The 15140-nt window shown below is 62.3% G+C and overlaps 2 protein-coding genes across 5 annotated transcripts in view; one reads left to right on the plus strand and one right to left on the minus strand.

The window, feature by feature from the left end:
• The window catches only part of SLC6A9 (solute carrier family 6 member 9), a 19585-nt gene extending 12856 nt beyond the window's left edge, over window positions 1-6729 (plus strand). For all 3 annotated transcript variants that reach the window (XM_017824714.1, XM_017824713.1, XM_017824712.1), the window contains 12 exons: window positions 389-545; window positions 694-825; window positions 1898-2150; window positions 2230-2362; window positions 2688-2822; window positions 2902-3005; window positions 3085-3322; window positions 3412-3546; window positions 3852-3951; window positions 4203-4303; window positions 4493-4663; window positions 4890-6729. In XM_017824714.1, coding sequence (XP_017680203.1) covers window positions 389-545; window positions 694-825; window positions 1898-2150; window positions 2230-2362; window positions 2688-2822; window positions 2902-3005; window positions 3085-3322; window positions 3412-3546; window positions 3852-3951; window positions 4203-4303; window positions 4493-4663; window positions 4890-5102 — 1872 coding nt within the window. In that variant the 3' untranslated portion in view covers window positions 5103-6729. The remainder of the gene's footprint in view (window positions 1-388; window positions 546-693; window positions 826-1897; window positions 2151-2229; window positions 2363-2687; window positions 2823-2901; window positions 3006-3084; window positions 3323-3411; window positions 3547-3851; window positions 3952-4202; window positions 4304-4492; window positions 4664-4889) is intronic.
• A 536-nt stretch (window positions 6730-7265) lies between these two features.
• On the minus strand, window positions 7266-13837 carry B4GALT2 (beta-1,4-galactosyltransferase 2). Of its 2 annotated transcripts, none has more exons than XM_017824716.1 (7): window positions 12049-12213; window positions 11111-11497; window positions 10510-10745; window positions 10246-10436; window positions 9854-9976; window positions 8718-8822; window positions 7266-8573 (listed from the first exon to the last, which is right to left on the minus strand). In XM_017824716.1, the coding sequence occupies exons 2-7, from the start codon at window positions 11424-11426 to the stop codon at window positions 8423-8425; spliced, it is 1122 nt and encodes a 373-aa protein (XP_017680205.1). In that variant the 5' UTR covers window positions 11427-11497; window positions 12049-12213; the 3' UTR covers window positions 7266-8422. The 2 variants fall into 2 exon arrangements, with proteins under 2 accessions (XP_017680205.1, XP_017680206.1); XM_017824717.1 differs by lacking the exon at window positions 12049-12213 and adding an exon at window positions 13807-13837 and having other exon boundaries at window positions 8230-8573.
• Window positions 13838-15140: the final 1303 nt, after the last annotated feature.

Below are 15140 nucleotides of genomic sequence, written 5' to 3' on the forward strand. Positions count from 1 at the left end.
ATTCACACCAGGGGTCCTGCAATTCCTGCCCCAGCTGTGGGCAGTGGCCACCCAGCAGGACCTCTCTCGCCGGGCACAGGGAGGGGGGGCATGAGAACAGAGGGCCCTTTGTGCTCAGGCGCCCGAACCTGCTTTGTATGAGTTGCAGACTCTTCCTTCGCTGCAGCCGGGCTCCGGGCAGAGCCATTCATCGCGGGGGGGCAGGAGGGGGGCCACCACCGCTGCCCTCCCCCTCCTTGGCACTGCCTGTGCGTGTCGGGCAGCGGGGGGCTGGCGTGTGGGTAGGATGATGGGGACCACCCAGCCCTGCTTGGTGGCTGTCACCCCTCCGATGGAGCTGGTGGGGGGGTCCCCAGCTGACACACCCCGTGATGGCATCTCTCCACAGAATGGCGCCGTGCCCGGGGAGCGGGGCAAGCAGGACAAGAGTGTAAAGCGTGGCAACTGGGGTAACCAGATCGAGTTTGTGCTGACCAGCGTGGGCTACGCCGTGGGCCTAGGCAACGTCTGGCGCTTCCCGTACCTCTGCTACCGCAATGGGGGAGGTGGGTGTCAGGGGGACAGGGGAGTGGGGTCCCTCTGGGCAGGTGTGGGGATGTGGCCCCATCCCCACATGATACTTGTTGGGGTGGTGTGGTGCATGGGGAGCACATGGGGTCATTGCTCGCTCATCCTCTGGTTCCTGCCTTCCAGGTGCCTTCATGTTCCCCTACTTCATCATGCTGGTGTTCTGCGGCATCCCCCTCTTCTTCATGGAGCTCTCCTTTGGGCAGTTTGCCAGCCAGGGCTGCCTCGGCGTCTGGAGGGTCAGCCCCATGTTCAAAGGTAAGGAGCCGCCCGTCCCTATTGGCACATGCCAGCATGGGATGCCTGCTGTCACAGCGCCTGGCACCTGGTATGACCCCCACACACTGCGGGGTGCACGCACACCTCCGGCACAGCACCTGACCCCGTGCAGGCACCTGCGGCTCACACAGCCCCGCACACGCGTGCCTTGCACACGGATCCCTGTCTGCAGTGCACGGATCCCCTGCGCACATGCCCCGGCCACGCTGCCCTGCACACACAGCCCGCCTGGTGTCCCCTGCACGCATTACACGTGCCCCTGCACATGCAACGCGTCTCCTGCGCATACCCCAGCCCTGCGCTGGCATCCACTGCAGGCATTACACACACATCCCTGCATATGCCACACATGTCCCCAGCATGTCACTCTTGCAGAGGCCACCCAGGTCCCCTGAACAAGCTGGGGGTGCCTGTGGCATGTCCAGCTGTGGGCATGCTTCTGCAATCCTCTCCCTGGACCATAGGCAGTGGTTGCGCTGTGCCCACGTGCTTGCCCTGCCATGTCTAGACCTTGCTCCAGGTGCATCTCCTGGCATACTGGTGTGCTCCCATGCTGCCAGCTCCCCTGGCACATGCCTGCAGGCTGCCTGCCGGGTGATGTGCCCGCATGTCATGTCTGAGTACAAGCAGCCCACGCACATTCTCCTGTGTGCTCTGCGTTGTGGTGTGCTCAGCCTGAGGTGCACTTCCCTGTGTTTGTGTGGCCTCTCTCACATGCCACCAGATAGCTGCAACTCTAAAGTCCCTGTCACCAGGAGTGACCCCCAACCAGTGGTTCTGTAGGGCTGCAGACCCCAAGGGTTTGCCTGCAACCCATGTGCATTGCCAGGGGACCCTCACCACTGCTGGGCTTGCTTGGAGGTAGAGAATCCCACGCACGTTGCTCCTTACCCCTGTGACACAGCCAGGCGCCAAGCCACAGCGTGGCTGCAAGGCTGCTGACAGCACCACATGCTGCCCACCCCTCCCATGCCACAACCCCCTGCTGCGTGCCATGCCCGTGCCGTGCCGCTGCACCATGCCGCTCACCCCTCCCCGGTGCTGTTCCCAGGCGTGGGCTACGGGATGATGGTGGTGTCCACGTACATCGGGATCTACTACAACGTGGTGATCTGTATTGCCTTCTACTACTTCTTTGTGTCCATGACGCGCGTGCTGCCCTGGACGTACTGCAGCAACCCCTGGAACACGCCCGACTGCGCAGGGGTGCTGGACGGGAACATCTCCAGCCGCGCCGCCCTCAACCTCACCCATCTCCTCAACACCACCCAGAAGCGCACCAGCCCCAGTGAGGAGTACTGGAGGTACCAGGGAGTGGGATGGGGGACGGGGGAGCTGGTGATGGTGGGGCCCCATTGATGCTGCTGTCCTGTCCACATATAGGAGGTATGTGCTGCAGCTGTCGGATGACATAGGGAACCTGGGCGAGGTGCGGCTGCCCCTCCTGGGCTGCCTCGGCGTCTCCTGGGTCGTGGTCTTCCTCTGCCTCATCAAGGGTGTCAAGTCCTCGGGAAAGGTACCTGCGGGTTCCCTCTCCAGGCCCTGCTCCCTGGGTGTGGACATGCCTCCTGTGTAGATGGCCGTGCCCTCCCTAGGCATAGCCCTTCCCTTATTGGGAATGAACCTCCCATTGTGGACGTGGCCCCACCCCATCTGGGCACAGCTCCTCCCATGTAGCCATGGCCCACCTCCCTGACCATAGCCCCTTCCCTGGACCATATTCTCTCTTCCTGGTCCATCACTCCACACTCTGGACCATAACCCCTCCCCCAGTCCATAGCCACACCCCTGCCCAGGCCACCCACTGCCTGTCCCCGCCCCACTGAGGTGCCGCCCCACAGGTGGTGTACTTCACGGCCACCTTCCCCTACGTGGTGCTCACCATCCTCTTCGTGCGGGGCATCACGCTGGAGGGGGCCGTCACTGGCATCATGTATTACCTGACGCCCCAGTGGGACAAGATCCTCAATGCCAAGGTGAGCAGGGATGAGGGCTGGTGAGTGGGCCGGGCAGACCGGGGCTGGAGGCACAGCACTGACCATCCCACTGCTACAGGTGTGGGGTGATGCGGCCTCACAGATCTTCTACTCGCTGGGCTGTGCCTGGGGCGGGCTCATCACCATGGCCTCCTACAACAAGTTCCACAACAACTGCTACCGGTGAGCACCCAACCACAGCACCCCCAGCCCTGCCACTGCCCCTCACATCTGCTGCTGGCCCTGACTCCTCTTCCCACAGGGACAGCATCATCATCAGCATCACCAACTGCGCCACCAGCGTCTATGCTGGCTTCGTCATCTTCTCCATCCTGGGCTTCATGGCCAACCACCTTGGCGTGGATGTCTCCAAGGTGGCCGACCATGGCCCTGGCCTGGCCTTCGTCGCCTACCCTGAAGCCCTCACCTTGCTCCCCATCTCGCCACTGTGGTCCATCCTCTTCTTCTTCATGCTCATCCTCCTGGGGCTGGGCACACAGGTAGGTCCTGGTGGGGCCAGCATGTTTGGATGGGATTGCATGGTGGGGCCAAGGTGGTGACAATGCTGCCCTCTCCGCCCCATGCACAGTTCTGTCTGCTGGAGACGCTGGTTACGGCCATCGTGGATGAGGTGGGCAACGAGTGGATCATCCGCAGGAAGACCTTCGTAACACTGGGAGTAGCTGTGGCGGGCTTCCTGCTGGGCGTCCCGCTCACCACGCAGGTAGGTGACCATGGGACTGTGGTGATGGGGTGCCATTGCCATGGCCGCCTTCATCAGTCACATCGACATTGTTGCCGCCCTGGCGGTGGTGACAGCCAGCACCTTGTCTTGCTGTGCCAACACCAGTGCTGGTACCCAGACTCAAGTGTCGCCATGCTGACCCTGGCATCAGACATTGCCATGACAGCTGTGGTGGTGGTATTTGGGCTGTGTGTTGCTGGCCCAAGCACAGCATGGCTGTGCCATTGCTTTACCAACAGTGGTGGTACTGCTGGGGCAGCTGTGCCAATGGGTGTGTCTTACAGGCGGGCATCTACTGGCTCCTGCTGATGGACAACTATGCTGCCAGCTTCTCCCTGGTTATCATCTCCTGCATCATGTGCGTGGCCATCATGTACATCTACGGTAGGTGCAATTGCCTACAGCTGATCAGCCAGCGGGGCTGACCCAGTCAGCCAGTGGGGAAGGGGGTGCGCTGACTTATAGCCAGTCAGCAGTTTGCTGTGTGCTAACTGGTGAGGCTGTTGGCCAGTCTGGGGAGGTGTGACCTGAGGGGCCCTAGTGGGGTCCCACCACTAGGGATCTGGAGCTGGTGGTGGGTGAGGTGTGAGGGTGCTCAGGGTCCCACCTGGGCTCACAGCCACTTGCCTCCCCAGGGCACCGCAACTACTTCAAGGACATTGAGATGATGCTGGGCTTTCCTCCCCCAATCTTCTTCCAGATCTGCTGGCGCTTCATCTCACCTGCCATCATATTTGTGAGCATCACAACCATGGGGCACAGGGCCATGGGAGGGGGGGGCAAGGAGCTCACTGGGACTTGACACTCCCTGGGGAGGAGGGTGCTGGGCTGCGGGAAAGCAGGGATGGGGCAGAATAGAGCAGTTGTGGGGGCGCAGAGCAGGCTGGCTTCTCCCCACTAGCTGATCCTGCCTATCCCTTCCCAGTTCATCCTGATCTTCACAGTAATCCAGTACCGGCCCATCTCCTACAACGAGTATGTCTACCCTACCTGGGCCATCAGCATCGGCTTCCTCATGGCGCTCTCTTCCGTCATCTGCATCCCCATCTACGCCATCTACAAAGTGTGCCGTTCTGAGGGGGACACACTGCTTGAGGTGGGTGGCCAGGGGCTAGACTCCCTTGTCTGTGTCCCACCTGGGGCAGCCTGCAAGGCTGTCCCTCACCCCACTGCCGCTGTCAGCAGTGGCAGTGTGCAGGCAGCAGCCATGGGGCACCACATCTCTGGGCACCCCTGGAAGCTGCTGGCATGTTGGTGCAGGCTGGGGGCAAGGGAGCATGGTGGGTGCTAACCTTGCCCCCATCCTCTCCCTTTCTCTCTAGCGCTTGAAAAATGCTACCAAGGCAAGCAAGGACTGGGGCCCGGCGCTGGCAGAGCACCGCAGCGGGCGCTATGCCCCGGCGTTCAGCCCCTCCACCGAGTCCCACCTGGAGGTGCAGCCCCTGCAGCCAGAGAAGGGCCAAAGTGAGGCGGCGGCTGCATCCCCCATGCAGGGCAGTAATGGCTCAGCCCACAGCCAGGACTCCAGACTGTGACCCCCCGCAATCCCTGCACCCCCTCTAACCCCTTTCACACCTTCCGCTGGCGGAGCCTGGCTCCGGGCCGCACCGGACCACGGGGGGCTCTCAGCACCCACCCCCGAGACCCCCCCACCTCCTTGCCGGTTAACCCCTCCCGCCCCCCGCCCCGTGGCGTTCGTTAACCCTCGTGTTTACGGTAACCTTTGTGCTCGACGCTGGGACAAGAGAGGAGGGGGCACAGCCTCGGGAGGGCCGGGAGCCAGAGGCACTTTGCAGGGGCCCTGTCCTGGGGGAATGCACAGGATGAGGGGGGCGGGATGCTCCCTGGCTCCCACCCCCCCTTCCCAAGCCAGGCAGCCTGCCTTGCCATGGGGCACCCTCCTGACCTTCCCATGGGGAGGACAGGGGGTGGGACCAGGGCTGGGCATGCCGAGACTGCCTGCAGCCATCCCAACCTGTATGTGCACAAGGTCATCATGGCAGGGGTTGGCACTGCAGGGACCCCCAGCCTGGGTGGGCATCTGCTGTGGCTCAGAGCCAAATGGGTCTCACAGGTGGACACACCCAGGGGTGGTGCCAGGCACTGAGTCGGCACAGGGAGGTGGGGGGCAAGCATGCTGTTTGCACAGGCAATGGGATCTCACGGCACAAGACACAAGCACTTAGAGCACACGTGTGCACACGTGTGTGTCCCTCGCAGACACAGTATGGGCGCACATGTGGTGTACGTGGGCATGAACATATGCACGGTACCCCGGGGCTGTGCAGGTGGTGAGCTGGTATGCTCCCCTCCGTGCACCCCTCCACCCTGTGGCCCCACTGGGGGCTCTGGGTGCCCTTTTGGGTGGCCAGGAATGGCCTGCAAAGCTGGGCACAGCCACAAGCAGTGTGGGCACAGCCTGATGCTGCGTGCCCCGCAGTGGGGCAGGAGGCTGGGGAGTACTTAAGCCTGGCCGGGGGGTGACAGGGCAGGGCTGAGGTCCAGCTTTTCCCGGCAGCCCTAGCACTGGCAGGGGAGGACCCTCCATGGTGCTAAGGGGGAGCAGGATGGAAGGCCTCCCCCAGCTGCTGCTTAGCAAGAGGTACCAGTGGAGACACGAAGGGCTGCACCAGCCCACTCGCTCCGAGCCATCTGGGGATGCTCAGTCCCCAACCAGTATTAGTGGAGCAGGATGCACTGGCAAAGGCCAAGCAGTTTTAAATTTGTCTTCCAGCTCCAGCCAAAGGGCTTGGAGCTCTAGATTTGGGGTGAATGGGGTGAGACCCTTCCCACCCCACTTGCTCCCCTCCCAGCCAGCACCCTGTGCTCCCCATGCTGCAGCCCCGAGGCTGACACAGGGACACGGCACAGCTTGGCACGGTGGCGGGAGGCGGTGGGCAGTGAGCCCCAGCAGGATGTTCCAGCTCCCCGTCCCGAGCCCCCCGTCGTGCCGCGGCGAGGGGCGCAGGTTCCCGCATGGTGCCCGTGCCCTGCCCCTCGAGTCACGCCGCTACTCTTCACCTCTAATTGTTAGCAATAACGCGCGCGTCCCCGGGCAGCGCTGCCTGTTCCAGCGTCTCTGGGCAGCGCTGCCTATGCCAGTGTCTCTCCTGGTGTAGAGTTCTAAAGTATCCTAGATTTTAATGAGATTTATATTCCTGAGGCTGTGTCGTGCTGTGCCCTTCTTTGGGAACCATGGTGGGGGGGAGGGAGGGAGAGGCTGGAAAGTGGGGGAGCACATCCCATGGGTGCAGCTCTTTTCCCCTCTAATGGAAGGCATTGGCACTGAGCAGCCAGGTTGGGTTCTGAGGAATGCTCCTTTGCTCTACTTGGACCTACAAAACCAGCTGGAGCTAAGGCAGAGGATGGGGGACAGGGGCTTATTCCTGCTGGGAGAGAGCACTGTCCCCAAAGGAAGTGCAGCAAGGGGAGGGCAGCAAGTGTCCATGGCACAGTGAGGAGAGCTGGTTTTGCCCTGTACATGCCCTGGGCACTTTGCCCTAGCAGAGGCTGAGCAACTTGTGAGGACCCCCAGTGCTGAGTGAGCTGGGGGGGCCTCCGAGGGTGGGTAGGGTGAGGCAGGGGCTCTGCCTTCTAGCCTGCAGCTGGAGGTGGCAGACAAGGCTGCTCCCCCCACCCCATAAATCCCACTGCCCCATCCTGCCGTGATTTTCCCCCACCCCGCCCCACAAACCCCGCCAACTTTTCAAACTTTTATTAAATACAAAACCCCCGGTCTCTACGACCGAACGCTGCATTCAACGTACGCTGAAAAAAGGGTCAGACATTCAAATGTACAAAAGTTGCCGGTGCCCCCCAGCCCTGGCATGCCGTCCTGCTCCCAACCCCACTGCTCCCAGCGCCCCGTGGGGTGTCAAGGATGCCGGGGCTCCCAGTCCCATGGAGGGGCACAGGGCTCCTGCCCTGCATGCCCCAGCTGCTCCTTCCTGCAGCCCCCCTGCCCCTGGCCTGAAAGGGGTAAGGCAGACAAGGGGAGATTCCAAGGGGGAAGATCCCCTCCCTGCTAGAGGGAGGCTGCACCAGCCCCCAACAAGAGGGGCTATGGGATTCAAATGAGCCCTATTCCCCCCGCCAAAGCGGGGAGGGCAGGTGAGAGCAGGTGCAGGCAGGAGCTGCACACACACACACAGCACCTGCCTTTGGAGAAGGGGGATGGGATACAGCCACCATCCCCCCAGCCCTGGGGAAACTGAGGCACAGCGAGGGACATTTGCTAACCAGAGGTCTCTGTTTGGCAGAGCTGAGACGGGGCCCGGCTCTAAGCACCAGACTAAAGCAGAGGAAGACAGCGAGCCACGTCTGCATGTCCAGCAGCGTGGGCAACGCCCGGCCAGGGCAGCAACCTTGCCCTGATCCTGCCTGCTTGTTTGGGGGGCCTGGGCTGCTCCCATCCCCAGCTGGGGCAGCAGAGGCTCCAGCGCTGGCAAAGGGGGAAGCCTGCACCCCGCTTCTCACAGCGCTGGTGGGGATCCCCAGCTCTCACAGAGCAGTGGGATCTCACCCTCCCAGCCCACGGTGCAGGCAGGAGCCGGCATAGGCTGGGGGCTCCTTGCCAGGCCTGGGGCTGCCCCCTCCCTCTGTGCCGGGAGCTGCTCACAGGGCAGCCGGGCTCGTCCGCCAACACACCACGTATGGGGCAGGGGTCCTGCAAACACACTCGTGGGGATGGGGGGGACAGAAATCCTGGGGACTGAGGGGCCGGCTGGGGGGCAGCCGTCTCCAGAAGGCAGCAGAGTAGGCAGAAAACATCCCTGTCCAGTCCTGACTCTTCAGCTGGGGCAAAACCCGCTGTGCCCAGCCAGCCTGGGCACAGGAGCTCCCAGTGACAGCAGCACTAGCCGCGGGCCAGGCGGGGCGGTGGCCTGCCGATCTCCACCGTGATGTTGGTGTACATGGGCTGGCGTGAGATCTCCACCAGCCGGTACTGCAGCGAGCTGATCCCGTCCCGCTTCATCGTCATTTTGGTGTTCTGGATCTTGGTGAATCTGGTGGAAAGAGGAGCAGGATAAGGATGGGGGAATGTCTTGCCATAGTGCCAGCAGTGCCAGACCTCTGCGGGGGTGAGCAGAGCAGAGGAGCCCAGTGATTGCCCAGCGTCCCGACTGCCCCAGCCCCTGTGGCTCACTCACCTCTGCGGGTTGGGCTCGTTGTGTTTGTCACGTTCATGCTTAATCATGCGGTACCTCCCAATGCGGATGTCGGGCCTCGACACCTTCATGCCGTTCAGGGAGATGCTGAGGGCCGGGAGCAGGGGGGGGAATCAGTGTGTGGGCACCAGGGTGGGACATTCCCCAGCCCAGAGACCTCCAGGGTCAGACCCCAGGCCAAATAAACCTGTCCCTGGTTAAACAAAGCTGTGCCAAGCCAAGGTGAGCAAAGCCAGGCCCCACCCAGGCCAGTGTCACGACCAAGGGTGCCACATGCCCCATGGCAGACCGTGCCCAAAGCGCCACTCCCAGTAGCTGTGGTCAGCCCATGCTGCACACAGGCAGCCATCCCTGTGCAGCCATCCATCCCTTCCTCCCTCCGCGGCCCCTGCCCCTTACATTCCCCGAATGCCGCTGCCTAGCCCTTCCCTTGGAGTCCTCTTCTCACATCAAGGGCTGCCTGAATCTCTTCCAGGCTCCACACGCTGCTTGTCCCCCACCCTGAGCCCACCTTGTGTGGAAATCACAACTGTGCCACGTGTCCACGGCACCCACAGGGTGTTTTGCTTGTCCGGCCATTACAGGCTGGTTATGCACACTGGCTGCACACAGCTCCCCTGGGCAGCCCCGGGGAGATGAGGTGGCCACTGCCCAGCTCTGGCATCCAACGCAGGGGGTGTGTGGGGGGAATCATCTCGGCTCTGCACGCGGCTGTGCTGCTGCCTGCCGGCTGCTGGCAGGAATGACTGTGTGGCTGCTGCACGGCCACCACTGAGATGCTTCCAAGTTTTTCATCTCAGCCCTGGATGCATCCAAATTTAGCATGCTAGCCCTGGTCTGGAGCAGAGCTCACAGGCACACCACCCCACTGGTGCACCTCATACTGTGCTGGGGCAGGTTCAGCCACAAAGAAGGTGGAGGGGTGCCCCACAGCCCCCCAGCACCCTGGGAGGGGCCAGTTCCACCTATGAGGGTCATCAACCCTAAAAGTGGAGGGTAATTCAATGCCTCCCTGACATGTAGCACAGCCCATACACATTCCCCACAAAACAAGGAACCTTGGTGGGGAGCCCTGGTACACCCCAACCAGTCAATGCTGGCAAGGGGTTGACACCTACCGGTTAAAGATGTCATCATCCTCTCCTCCCCAGCCCCAGTACTCATTGGGAAAGCCATTGATCTTCAGGAACTGGGACTTGCTTAGCCCAGAGACACCACCGAAGTAGCCAGCATAGGGCAGCCTGCAGGTTGACAGCAAACAGGTCAGCCCCGGGGATAGGCAAGGATGGAGGTCAGCCCCATGGGGACCCCCAGGTACAAGCACCAGCAGTTTCCTGTGTCACACTCCTACCCAGAACTCTGTACCCTCTCCCATCCCAGGTCCACAATTCAAGCCAGTGACCCCACGCCTGCCCCAGGTGACGATCAAGGTTGGTGGCCCCAATGTCATCCCAGTGAGACAGCCCAGGCCTGAGTGGGCAAAACCACCCCAGCTCCCCAGGGCACCCACCTGAACCCAAACTTGTCCATGCCAACGGCAAAGTGCCGCGGCTGCTCGTAGCAGCGGTAGAGGTTGCGATCGTCCATGGGGACGAGGTCCACGTCGCTGAAAATGAAGCAGTCATACTCCTCGTCGTCCTTGAGTGCCTCCATGAACCCCACGTTGAGCAGCTTGGCCCGGTTGAAGGTGTCCTCACCGAACTGCAGGGCAGAGCTCAGCGATGCCTGCTTGCCGCCCCCAGCCCCGCCACCCCCTCGCCCCTGCCCCCCTCACCTGGTTGATGATGTAGATGCCGTAAGCCACCTTCTGCCGGCGCAGGATGGGGTGTAGGTAGTGCAGCCAGTACTTGAGGTGGTGCTCGCGGTGCCGGAAGGGGATGAGGATGGCCACCTTCTGCCGGGGCAGGCAGTCTGGCGGGGTGTACTTGCCGCCCTGGCGCACGTCAGGGTTCTCCCGCTGCACTCGCTCCATGCTCATGGGAGAGCTGAACTCAATGAGCAGGCGCCCAACTGCAAGAGGGAGGGCAGGGTGATGGACAGGACATGGTTAGGGTCATGGTCACCTGCTGCTCCCGCCCAGGCTGGTAAAGCAAACAGTGAGGGGGGCCTGTAAGGGGAACTGGCACTGCCGAGGGCAGAGGACACCCAAAATTATTCCTAAACAAGGGCAGAGAGATTGGGCTAAAAAAACATGAAACCAGCTGTCCTAGGACCAGTTCCAGGCTGGGGGTTCTCTACTGCTTCACCGCTGGGGACCACCAAGGAGCCATGTCCAGGGCCCAGGGGATAAGGATGTCATCCGTGGGCACCCACCTCAGCCCTATGCTCGGAGTCAGAGCCCAAATTCACCCCCAACGCTCATCCACATGTCTCACCTAAGCCAGGAGGTGTCTCCTGGCAGGGCTGCAAGGGCTTCTCAGTGGTGGACTGGTTGGTGCTGGGCTTGGTGCTGGGGGATGGGGCCTCAGCACCGGCCGGCCCGTAGCTGGGAACGGTGCCGTTGGGGCGGGAGGAGTTGGAGAAGGGGTGGGCGCGCGAGGCGTTCCTGGCGTTGAAGCGGCTGAAGAAGTCCAGGTGCTGCGCGTAGACATCGAAATAGAGGATCATGATGATGACAAAGTGGAGCAGGCAGAGCAGCAGCACGGCCTTGCAAATCCTTTCCAGGGTAACCCCCAAGAGCAGCCTGGTCATCTTCCGGGCACGGGCAGGCGGACATGTGCGCTTAGTGGGGCAGGGGGGCGGCTCCAGCCACGGTCCTGATCCTGCCAAGAAACCCCACGCTCAGGACACCACAAGCCTGAGCCTCTAACCCCAGCCCAAATGACACTTGGGCAGAAGCACAGGCCTCATGCAGAGGTGAAGGGCTTGCAGGTTGGTATGCCAGAGAGCACCTCAGGGGGAATGCTGTGCTTGGGCCCCTGCTCTGAAGGTACAGCCCAAGAGGTCCTCAGCCCCACACAGCAAGTCTCCTCCTTGCTTGCCTAGGCCAAGGCCGGAACAGGACAGACTCACTCCTTTTCCCCACCGAGGCAGAGGATGGGGACACCTCCACAGGTGTCACAAAGGCACCTCCAGAGGTGCCACCTGCCCCATGCAGGCTGGGCCCTTGGAGAAGGTCATGCTCTCCAAAAACATGGCCAGCCTGGGATGTCCCAAAAGAACAGGTTCCCCCACCAGCCACTCCTTTCTGAGGCACCCCATTCCCCTGTTCCCCTTTTTGCTCCCTGCCCACAGTGCTACAGCCCAGCAGCGGCACCAAAGCAGGGCCAGCAGTGACAGTCATGCCAGCAGGGGCCATCCTCGGGGCACCCACCAGGAGAGCAGCTGCACAGCTGACACCAAGCCGAGCCAAGCAGGACGTCCCAGCTCCCCAGAGTCACAGTTCCCGACCATGTCCAGGGGGGTCCGGCTTACAGCCAGCAGTGCAGATCCTCTCTCCTCCTGCTGCTGGCAGTGGCGAGGCCCCCTGGGACACTGGGAACTGCCAGGAGTCAGGGTCCTCTTATCTCCCCACATGACACCTGGCGTTGGGCCAGAGCCCTGCTGGGAAACCAGCTGGGATGGTCACTGTAGAGTCCCAGATGAGGCCCTTCCCAGCCCTGCCACTGCCAGAGCTCGGGCTGCAGCACAGCCGTGCACTCCAGCTCCTGCCCTGATCCCTGCCCCCCTAGTCCCCACACTCAGGGAAGCTGCTAGGACAGGGTAAGGCAATCACAAGGGACAGGCAGAGGTTCACAAGGACCTGGGGACCTTGGGACAGGCCAGTGCCGCTGCAGGGCCCCAGGGGGACCCCGGTGCCTGGGGATCTGCAGCAGGACCCCCCGTCAGAATTGCAGGTAGGACTCAAGGGTGCTGGCAACCAGCCTGGGACCAGCCACTGGCAGCTGCCAGCCCTGTCCAGTGGGGCCCCCTGGGGATCTGCAGGGCACTGAGCCAGCAGCGATGGCCACACTGGCTGGGAGCGGAATAGGAGCCGAGGTGAAAAGCAAGATCCTTCGCCCAACCCTGCTCCGGGGTGCCCCCTCCCAGTCGCAGGGCTGACCCAGTCAGGCAGCAGCGTGCTGGCAGGAGCCCACCGCAGGCAGGGAAGTGCTGGAAAACGCTCTGAGACCAATGCCCCAACTGTGCCCACCCTCTCTCCACAGGATGCAGAGCAGCGTCCCCATTGCCTGGGGTCTCCTGGCATGTGTCAGCAGCCCAACCCCTCATCCTTTCTAGAAAGTTGCCCTCTGGAGAAAAGCTGGCTTTGCTGTTATCGCCCAAACTTTCTCCTGGTCACCGTGCCCTGTCACTCTGCACAGCCCTTGATGTAGGGACCTACCTGCCCCCAGCACCTGCCAGAAACCATCCCCCAAAACCCTCGCAGCATATGGAGCAGCAGTGCCTCAACAACCAGATGAGGAGGAGATAAGGAAAAATCAGAGCAGGTTTTAGGGGCCCTTTGGCAGGGCGGTCCATGAGGCAAGCAGAGAGCGATGCTCGACAGGAACAAAAGCGAAGCACTCCATTGAACGGAGGCCACAGGACGCCACGAACATGAGTGGGCTTAGAAACATCCACTAAGGAGGGGGTTATGAAATATGATGTCATCTCCCCCCACCGCAGCATCTTTGCAGGGTGTGAGAGGCCAAAAGCAACCTGGGGCTGGGGAGCTGGTCCCCAGGGATTCATGCTGGATTCACGCTGGTGCGGCACATGCCGTGGGGCTGGTGATGCTCTTTTTGGAGGGGATGCTCATCTCTATGGACTCCATCCTTCTTCCCTCAAGACATCCCGAGGCTAGGAGAAGGGAGGCACGGCGGGAGCCGATGGTCCCGGTGCCAGCAAAGGTGGCCACCTCCCGGCCAAAAGCGGGGCGATGGGTCGCATTCAGCACAACTAACAGTCCCCCCGCCCCCTTAATTTTCCCCCGACACATGCGAAAACTTATTTAAAAAAATGAGAACCTCAAAATGAGGCTTTTTCCCCGAGCCGGGGCGGTGCCACCCATCAGTGGCCGGGATCGCATCCCCCCGGGTCGCATCCCGGGCCTCCCCCGCCCGGCCAGGCCTGCCCGCGCCGCTCCACTCACCGCGGCCTCGGGGCTGCCGCGCCGCCCCGGCGCCGGTCAGCGGCCCCCGCCGCCGCCTCCTTCTCTTCCTCTTCCTCCTCTTCCTCCTCCAGCCCCGGCCGCCGGCCCGCGGGCTCCCATGCCCGGGGCTGCGGGGGGCCCAGCCGGCCGGGCCGCCGCACCGCCGAGAGCCGCAGGGAGACGGGGCCGCGCCCGCACGCCGGCTCCGCCCGCCGCCGCCGCACCGGGCGGGGCCGCCGCCACCGCCCGCCCCGGAGCCGCCGGGCGAGGAGGGCAGTCCCGCAGGCACCGGGGCACACGGGCGCGGGGCCCGGGGAGGCAGACACCCCCTGGGGTGCGCGGTGCCTCCCGCTCCGCCCCGGGATGCTCAGCCCTTGGCGCCGAGCGCGGCACCGCGGACCCTCCGAGCACCCCCGAGATGCAAGGACAGGGTATCTCGGTGTTTCTTCCTCTCCTGCTCCGCGGTGCCGGGAGGCAGCGCTTCCACCGACCCACCTGCGGCGACTGCCGCGGTCCCGCCCGTTGGTGGTGGCTCAGCGTCCGTTGCAACCTATTTGTGGCTCCTTCCCCCCCACACCACCCTTTCTATGTTTCATTGCTAGGAAACGCTGGGAATTTCACTCTCCCTCCCACAACGGCGTCACTGAAAGATCTTGGTCTGGTCCCACCACAAGTATACCACATGTATACCCCACGAGTAGTTTTTGTGCTGTCCACAGCCTTTCCCTTCTTCCCACCTCCCCACCCCCCTTCCCTGGCATTTGTGCCCAGTTAGAGCAGCCCTATGCCCGAGGCCTCTCCCCGCGCCATGCCTGGCTACTCACCCAAGCAAGGGATTTTCCTCTTCTTTCAGATGCTCCTTCCAGCTCCCTCAGCCTTGCAGCTGAGAGTAGAGCAGGGCCCAGCGCTACTCTACCTCTGCAAAGAAGCCATGCTGAAAGCTATCCAACTTCTGCCTCCAGCTCTTAGTTCGGCTCCTCGGCAGGCAGCATTTTCCACATCAGTACTAACACATGGTTATCCAAATATCTTCCAACTCCTCCTGCTGCTGCTTCTAAATGACACAAGATGCAAGATCCTGGAGCCCCACTTGAGCTTCTCTGTGCTTGAGCAGCAGGTGTCATAGTTCAGTCTTTGAACCCCCTCACACACAGGTAGAACAAGGAAGCAATGGCATGTGCTCACCTTATCACTGGTGGCTATGGGAGGCGGGCAATGGGTCACCCCAACACCAGCCCTGGAGGGTCTCGTATCCTTACAAGGGGTATGTGGGCAAGTCTGAAGCCCATTCCCCTGCCAAAGCTGTGATACACACAGGCAGGATTTGGAGGGCC

Source organism: Lepidothrix coronata, unplaced genomic scaffold, assembly GCF_001604755.1.
Source record: "Lepidothrix coronata isolate B3197 unplaced genomic scaffold, Lepidothrix_coronata-1.0 Scaffold112, whole genome shotgun sequence".
In the NCBI taxonomy this organism is placed as follows: Eukaryota; Metazoa; Chordata; class Aves; order Passeriformes; family Pipridae; genus Lepidothrix; species Lepidothrix coronata.